This window comes from Bacillus rossius, chromosome 5 (genome assembly GCF_032445375.1).
Source record: "Bacillus rossius redtenbacheri isolate Brsri chromosome 5, Brsri_v3, whole genome shotgun sequence".
Taxonomy (NCBI): Eukaryota; Metazoa; Arthropoda; class Insecta; order Phasmatodea; family Bacillidae; genus Bacillus; species Bacillus rossius.
Window position 1 is genome coordinate 69926693 of NC_086333.1, and position 9455 is coordinate 69936147.

General features: G+C 38.2%; 1 protein-coding gene across 1 annotated transcript; it reads left to right on the forward strand.

Moving 5' to 3' along the window:
- Nucleotides 1-2130: 2130 nt before the first annotated feature.
- On the forward strand, nucleotides 2131-8848 carry LOC134531980 (forkhead box protein D1-like). Its single transcript, XM_063368084.1, has 2 exons — nucleotides 2131-2196; nucleotides 8195-8848. Exons 1-2 carry the CDS (start codon nucleotides 2185-2187, stop codon nucleotides 8759-8761), a joined length of 579 nt encoding a protein of 192 aa, XP_063224154.1. The 5' UTR covers nucleotides 2131-2184; the 3' UTR covers nucleotides 8762-8848.
- Nucleotides 8849-9455: the final 607 nt, after the last annotated feature.

Consider the following 9455-nt stretch of genomic DNA (forward strand, 5'->3'; position numbering starts at 1 on the left):
CGGTTAATCGAGATGTTGTTGTAACTGTGTTTGTCCCGTGCAATCCCTAAAAAAAAAAAAAAATAAATAAACTGAATTTTGTTTAAAAATCGGAAGTCTTATCCGCTATGGGGTTTTATTTTCAAGTAGTTATTTCCTGGTTAATTGGCAAATATGCACAGCTAAAATATAAGAATAGAAATAAACTATACATTTAAAGTCAAAATAGTATTATTTGTGCGAAAAATAAGTGCTTCACTATATCTACAATAGTGTTCAAGGGATTACAGGAAGAAGAAAAAACACAGTTTTTGAACTGTAACATCATAGTTCTCGGTAAACCGCATTTGGTGGGAGTAAATGTGTAACTTCCGCGGTGCTCTTATCTGTGGCGGTTGGCGTGAACTTAAGTTCACAGTGACCAAAGGAAACTTTAGTATTAATGTTTAATAGTTTTAAAATTAATTGGCAGTAAATTAATAAAAATTAATTGTCAAAAATCAGGTACCTTACCAGGGTTTAGTATTTTTTTTTCAAGTCTTTTTAGCTTTTTTTGAGCCGTTTTATTATATTGTTTAAATTTTCGCTCTGTACTGTTAAAAATTTTCACCTTAAAATTACGAAGAACGCTATCTACAATTTACACAAGGATCTTCGTAAATGAAACATTATCTCCGTAACTGTACAGGTACTAAGTTAATTGGCTTTAAACATGAATCCACGAAAATAATCATGGTTTACTAACAAAACATTCAAAGATTTGGTAAGACAGACGAAAAAAAAACACTCTTATTTCTTTTAAGAACGTGTTGACCTTAAAAAAAAAACATAACTCAGAAGTCGTATTACGGCGTAGTCCTTCAGTTCAATGGAATTACTAAGAACTATTCGTTTATTTGGGATTTAATGTTTCGTTGAAAAAATACGTAAATTTAATCGATTGGTTCGATAGTCGACGTAGTTGCTCCGTTAGCGAGTTCTGGCGACCGACGCATGATGGATTCGCGTCCAGAAATGCAGTTGAAAACAAAATTCGCGATTATTTATCAAGCTCTGCATTATCTTAAAGGATAATTTCCCTCTCCGAGAGTTTCGATATTGCGAGTGTGTTCGCAACATAGAGGGGAAATAAAATTAAAAAATTTATGGCCTGTAAAGTCGGTTTACGGACGATAGTTTAACGTGAAAACGTCATAACAAAACATTGATGAAATGATTGCATACTTTTATGAATAAAATTGAATCATTTTTATTGAATTATCACTATTTTGTATGGATACAAAGGAGTGAAAATAAATCTACAATTTAATTGATAAATTTACTTTTATTTGCACTCATTAATTCAAATATGTTTATTACCTTAACGAAGAGATTATTTTAACTATAACTTAAATGCATGTTTGCTATTTAACTTCTTCCAATCTGTGATATTCTGTTAAGGATAGGACGATGATAGGAAAAGTAGGAAACGAACGGGAGTGTTTCAAGTTATAATGTTCCTCGAAAAAGTCAGATCGATGGTTGTTCGAATCGAGCGGAAGAGAGATAGATGCGGCGCAAGCGTACAAGGAGCGTAACGGGACAATGAGTAATCCTTTTTTCGTGCGTGCAGCCGGCGTTCGTCGATTTATTAGACGTTCTGACGTCAAAAAATATTAATTGATCGGCTCGTATAACCGTGGTTTAGACGTCGCGCGTCGCCGGTGAGTGCACGAGAGATACCCGCTCACGTGTTGTCTCGCTTCGGCCCGAGCTTGTTTTTGGATGCGGCCGCGTAGAGCCAGAGCCTCTGGAAGCATGCAGGACGCAGCGAGGTGTCCGATGACACCCCCCACCCCCTCCCCCCCTCCCACCCTCGAGGTCAACTCGTGCGACACCGCACGAGGCGCATCCCGCGGGCAAGGTCGTGCGTTCCGTTTCTCGCGCCGGCACGCGTCGCGCGGGGGCCCACCCGGAGAGGTGAATTCGAACCCCCCCCCCCCCTTTTCATCGTTTTTGTTATTTTGTTTTTTGCTGTTCGTCCGCCTGTGTTTGCATCGCCCGTCAGGCACGCGCCCGACGCGCGGGAACCCGTCCGGCGAGCGGCGGATACTCGCGACGCGAACCGCCCCCGGTCCACGCTCGTATAAAAAGAGCAGCGGCTCATGGGGACACTGCATTAATAACGGAAGACCTTCTCCGGTCGGGAAGAGAGCTGCGAGCGACATGGCCACTCAGGTAAGACCTCTCGGAACACGGCCGTGGAGGATCGCGGATTCATCCGCCATTAAAAAAAAATTATCGCCTTTGTGCTCGGTCTCACAAGCCATGTTGAGCATTATAATTTATTTTCATTATTATTACTAGTCAAGGGCTATTATTCTGAAAATACAAAACGAAAAATCTCCCTGCATTGTGGTTCTGTCTCTAACATTTTCCACAGATATCATTTTAAGTTCAGTTATAAATTTAAATAGTATCAACTGTAAGTGTTGTATAGTGTTGGTACAAGGTCGCAATCAAAGGGTGGGTAACGCAAACCGTTTTAGATAAAGCGCATACTCGAGTAACTGCTTTGTTTTTTTTTTTTTTCGTTTTTCTCTCACTTGCGGTGCCACTTACGCAAAATGGCGACTCCTGAGCGTAAAGCGTTTTGTGTTCTGCAATTCGCTGAGAGTGAATCTGTAAACTTTATTTGGCAACAGGATGGAGTCACTCCCCCTTTGAACGAGAGTGGTTGAACGTCCAAGTCCCTGACAGTTGGACTGGTCGTAATGGTCGAGACGACAGAGCTTCTTTTTCGCTGGCCTCCACGTTCACCTGACATAACGCCGTGCCATTTTTACCTAATGGGGCTTTATGAAAGATCGTTTCTACGTTCCGCCGCTACCTAATGATTTGCCAGAGTTGAGACACAGAATTGGAGATTGCTTACATTGCTACGGACTTGTTAACCAAAGTATGGGAAGAATTAGACTTTGGGTTGAATGTGTGCTCTTTAACTAAAGGTGCACATATTGAACATTTGTAAGAAAAACTAGGTTAGTGTACCTTCATATTGATGTATAATTTGTTGTAAATAGTCTAAATAAAACTGTTACAATATACCACTGCAACTGGGACATTGTTTAACGGACATCATGTATAACGTGTGTGAAAAGCAGGGGCGCTCCGGGGTCGGGCAAGGCGGAATAAATGCTCGGGACACCACGCCGACCCGTTTTATAATCATTTTCCTGGTTTGTTTAGTTTCCTGTGAAAAAAAAATTAAATTAATGGAAAAAGAAACCATTAAATTGCAACCACCGTGTAATATAAGCGCTGGTCAGTACCTTCCGATTGCAATTTGGTTTTCATGATTTCACATTAGAAAAAAAAACTTTCAAAAAATTTTATTGCTTCGTGTAATGACGCGATTTCAACAAAGTTTGATCTTTAACATTTTTGAAAACTAACCCAAGTATAATTTATCAGGAAATAACATCAAAAGGTTTAATTTTCAAAATTTTCCAGGGTAAAGACCCAAAACGTCCTTTTTTTCTCTGGGGACTATTCCTTCCGCCTTCCCAGGCTCCCGGTTAAGGCCCCTGTTGAAAATATTACGGTCCCTCAAAGCGTAGGGACACCCCTGGTAAAAGGTCATGCAAGTTATAATAATTACGAACATTCGCAGGGCGGCTTTTCACGCGCATTACATTTACATTTAGTTAATATCTGTTGAAAATATTGGTGACTAAACAAGAAATGCAAATGAGGTTTAGTGTTGGAATTGAAGAAAGGCCGTAAATAATAGTAATAACGATAAAATCAAAAAATAAATCAACATGGTGTGTGGCAATGCAACCTTAAGAGAGAGGGGGAAAGAGAGAGAGGGAGAGAGAGTAACCGGTGAAGGCAACTTGATTTCAACCATTTTTATGCCATAACAATTTTATATGTTTTAATTTTCATTATTTGGCTTCATTTAAGCAATATATAATTAGGTAAAATGCCTGAAATTAATTACGACTGTCTGCTACAGATAGCTTACCGTTTGAAATCTGTGAAATGATTGACGTTTAGGATTAAATTCGTACAACTGTAATAGAGCTGTTAATAATCACTGTTTATTAGGGCTTAGTATGTAGATCGATTATTGCCCACTGCTTTAACAAAACAAAATTTCGATATTTAAAAATAAAAATAAAATATTTTGGGCATCTGATATAAGTTCAAAGCAATATTGCGTCTTTCTCTTCCTGTCTCTACGAATAACACGAATAACAAGAATCTTCGTGCATTTTCGGATATATTCTTTCGTTTAAGCATGCACAGACGAACTGCTGCTTTAACTATTTTTCGTTTCTTCTTTACGTGCCATATCGCATTAATTTCTTACCCAACCCAATAATATTACATTGATAATTTGTTTGAATACATTATATATTAATTTATGTGTGTCTGGCCCTCGGATGGGTTTAAAAAAAATAGATCTTACATTCAAGTCAGTTTCAAAAATGATATCTTGTACTCGAAAAGAGTGGCACTTGCTATCACTGATCTAGAACTATGAAGAACTCTTCGCTTGTTTGAGATGAATTCTTCGTTGAAAAGACCGTGATTTCACTGTAATTTCCGAAGATTTGCCTTTCCTTTATCGCATGGAAAATGGGTTTAAGCACAAGCCCCAGGGAGAACTCAATTATTAAAATAATATTCAACCTAATAAAAACGTGAGACTAGAAACATCTTTCATTCCTTTCGCTCAAATGTCGACTTCACGAACAAAAGGTCGATTTGTATCGAAATTTCATCAAAACGTTGCACAGTCTATATATACGTATGTATAGCCTGTGCAACATTTTGGTGAAATTTGCGTTTAATTGCATTAGTTGTTGTGTACAGTGTACATTTTATGTGACTTTACGGAACTTTTTCACAATATAGGCTATCATTAAAATTTTTAAATCATTTCATTGTAAATATGCTGATCAATTATTTCCATATAATTTTCTTTTCAGAACTGATAAAATTTTCTGTCAATTTTCTATTAAATATTTAAAGTTTTTGATATTTAAAAAAAATTCTTACGTCTTGAGAATATTAGATCCTAATTTGTTAAATACATATTAAAAATTAGGATTGTTTGGAAATACTTTACCGTTCAGTATTCAATTCACTACTATGCCCAATCATATTATGATTGGTATAGATGTAACAAATGTATTCAGTAATTATATTACTGTAAATTCGAGTATGTATTAAAAATTTTCTTTCATACTAAGAACTTTCAATGCATTCTTTCTTACTGTTATTTTGTGTTAAAATTTTATACAGCATTATATCTGCCAGGGGTATTATTATCTACTGCAATAGATCGAGTAACATGCATTTTCAAGCTTTAGAATTTAAGAGCACTGAGAATTTTCGGCAGTATTCGTCCTTGACTCCCGAAGCTACAAAAATACAGCAACTACTAAGCAATGTTAACATCAAATTCTTCTCTATACATAAAGGGCCAGTATCGGTGAATTAACTGTACATTATCGTAAAAATCTCCTAAAAAAATAATTAATTTTCGAACGTTATGTTAGATGCATCAAATTAAGTACACTACGTGAACAGTCATTTATTGTAGTGAACAAACATTTAAAATAAATCAACAAATTTTCATTATCTCAAATTATGCTCAACTCAGTCTAGAGCATCTAATACTTCTCAAAAATATACTTATAATAAGAAATTTTGTTTTATAAGTCTTCGTGATTTAAAAGCTCCCCTCCAATCTCCCACAAATATATTTACAGTTAATGCACCAAAACTTGCCTTATTTCATCAAAACAAATTTGGTTGTAATACGTTTTCGTTCGTAATTTACTCGCGATATAGGCTGACTGATTACACTAAATCCTTCTGCGGAATAAATAAAATGTGTTTTACCGCTGAGAGATAAGTTTTATTATTTAACTCTTCATGATTACCTGGCATTCCAAGGTATTGCTTGCACGAATTGCAAGAGAATGTTGATTGGTTATTTGAATCTTCAGAACCGTATAATATATATAATTTTCACGTGAATTAATCTTATATATTGGGATGCGAGTTTAAATATTGGAGTGTAACTAAAATAGGACTGATCTTAAAACGTAATAAAATATGAACCGGGTTTATATATTCGAGTTGCGCATATATATATATATTTATTTATTTATATATGCGTAGGGAAAGAGTGTACGCGCATGCGCCATTATAACCAGTTTTTGTACTTATATTTACAGGTCACTACAATCAATAGACAAGATTCTCGAACATTCGATTCCTTGTGACTCTTTTACTTTGAGAGCAGATATTGAACACACGCGTTAACCGATTTGTATCAAATAAAATTTATTTCGTGCAGAAAAAGTGAACTATTTAAACCACTTTATAAAAATTTTAAAACATTTTACTGTACAAAATCTTTGAGACGAAATTACGAAGAATAGAGCGAACTAAAAAAACAACAATGTATTTAAGTATACGTATATGTATTCAGCCAACCGGAATAGTGAGATACGACTATTATAAGAAATAGAATCTTGTGACTATTCCATAAAAGGTGTCAAAGTGTCAAACGCCAGCGCCGAACATTTCATAACTTTGAAACACATGACTGTGAAGCACTCAAAACAGAATTTTCTAAAATTTGACTTTCTAAGCTATTATGTTTCTAAGTTGTGTATTTTAAGTTGTATTAGTTCTAAGTTTTGACTTTCTAAGTCATGATGTTTCTAAGTTGTGAGTTTCTGCGTTTTTTTTCTAAGTTGTATCGTTCTAACTTATGACAGTTTTAAGTTATGTGGTTCATTCAAGAATTCCACATTATGGCAGTTCTAAGTTATATGTTTCTAAGTTATTATAGTTCTAAATTATTACTTTCTAAGTTATGATATTTTTAAATTGTGTGTTTCAATGCTGTGTTTATAAGTTATGATCGTTCTAATTTATGAAAAATCTAAGTTATGTGGTTTTATTCAAGAATTCTAAGTAATGACTGTTCTATGTGGTGACTTTCTAAGTTATGTGGGGATCCCAGAGGACCAGACTCTGAGGGAGAGGAAGAAAGCTAAGACAGCGGGCGTCGCCCGGCCTGGCGTGGGTGCAGGTGTTACTGGCAGTGATATGAGTTCCAGTGATAATTAGAGATCGGAAAAATTCGCGGGTTCAATGACCTCCAGGATAGACTCCAATATCCTCTACACACTCGGGCAAATGCCAACTGTTCATTGGCTGCTGACTTGTGAGTCGTCTCGACTGGGTGGCCTGTGATTCGACACTGCTATGAGTGAGGTTCTCTAATTGGCACTTATTCCTCTAGATTAAACAGTGAACCAATGGCAGAAGCAGTACTAAGGTATAATTATTTGAATTTTAGCATAACATGACATGAATTCGCGAATTTTTCAAGTCTCTAGTGACATCGACGACGCCGTGCTTTTTTCAACTTCCCGTTCACACGACGTATTCACGTCAAAAACTTGCGGCCATTTTCCCGACACAGCCTATGCAGACGTGAAAACGCAATAAATCGTCCTTGATGCACTGATAGAAATTAAAATGAATTCGCGGACTTTTCAACAAACGAAAAGGTCTTCGCCGCATTTCGACTTTCGAGTTGTATGTTTCGTTCTGAACGAAAGTGAACAGACACGCGGACATAAGAAAAGTATTCTTACTATGGATTTAACTAATTTTTCAATGTTTTGTTAATATACCAAGAATGTTCTTTTGGGTTCATGTTAAATGTAAGTGAACTCAAGAGTCCGTAAATTTACGAAGAAAGCCGTAAATTTACGAAATTCCTTGGATTATTTGTAACCAACGTTCTACGTAACTTGAAGGTGAAAAAAAATTTCCAGTGTAGTGTGTGGACCAATTACCTGTGGCGGCTTTTGGGAATCAGGCAAAACCAAGACCAGGTTTGCCAGACCATGTTTTCGAACAACCAAGGTCAAGAGGAGTACGAGTCCAATGTTTTACCACTACGTCCACCCAATCAACATACTCAATATTTTTTTTTTCTCATGTGCTTGAGTAATGCATCAAATAAAACTCTAAGAAATGACGTGCTGAATTCTCCCTATTAGTTTGCTCAATTTATGTTTCAAAGCATTGATCAAATGATATTGCAGGCCTTCAGAAGTCCTGAGCTACTAGAACACTGCATATAGAATAGGTAAGAGGAGTTGTATGTAAGCTCTGTGCTCTGTCGTTTCAGAGGGTGTTGGTATTCCTGCTGGCGGCGTGCTGCTCGCATTGCCTGGGCTACTACCCGCCGCCCCCACCAGCCTACCCGCCTCCACCGCCGCCCCCGGGCTACTACGCCGCCACCGAGACCGCCGCCTCCTCCACGTCGACCTCCCAGGCAACGCGCGCCGCCGTCTCCTCAGCTGCCCCCTACTACCCGCAGTACCCCTACTACCCGCCGCCGCCGCCGCCGCCCCCTTTCGGCACCGCGTCCTCCGCCTCGGCGGCCACCGCCGGGGCCGGGCCGGGGGCGGCGTCCAGCGCCGCCTCGGCCGCCGCGTCGGCCGCCCCCGCCGGCCGCTACTACGACTACCCCTACTACCCGTACTACCCGCCGCCGCCACCACCCTACTACGGCGCGGAGCCGGCCGCCGCGGCCTCCGCCGCCTCCGCCGCCTCCGGGGCCGGGCCGGAAGCGGGCGCAAGCTCCGCCGCCGCCTCCGCCGCCGCTCCTGGGTCCTACTCCGCACCGCCTGGCTACGGCTACCCCGGGTATCCCTACTTGCCGCCTCCCTATGGCTGTGGGTACCCCTGGTGACGGCGTGACTTGTTTTGTACTGCAACTTACAACTCATTGTTTATGTAAATACAGCTTGATTCTTCAAGAAAACCAAAGCACATGTTTGTATTGTTAAATAAAATTATTTAAACAAAAAATCTCTTTTTGTGGGTGATTTTTCAGTTTAAGTGTAATTTTCTTTTTATGTAATCCACATTTCTTATAAAAATACAGCCAAACTCTAGACAATTAACTTGCCCGTTGAATTATTATCAGACACAGGTACTAAAGTTCCGACAAGCTAAAAGTTATGTTTAAAAGTTACTTACTTGCAATATTTTTAACGTAAAACATATTATTTTTAATGTTACTAACTTTGGCTGACAAATAACTTTTTAAAGTTCAAATTTAGCTTTAATTAGTCATTTCAATTGGTCTTTATTCTTTAACGATATACTATTGTGACTAAAAACAGAACATCTGCAAAGATATTTACATTATTATTATTATACTTTATTTGTAACCAATAGGTTAGTTCACAATGCACATAAGAGTAAAGTTTTAATCAATTGCAATACCTGCAATATTTGTTTTTACCATAATTCGTTTTTTTATGAGGCTTTATACACAGTCATGCCTCTTCCTATTGGTTGGCTCTTTCGTTTCCTATTGGCTCCAACCATGCATCTTGAATGCACCATTTTTTACGCGAATTTTTTTTAAGGAATTCACC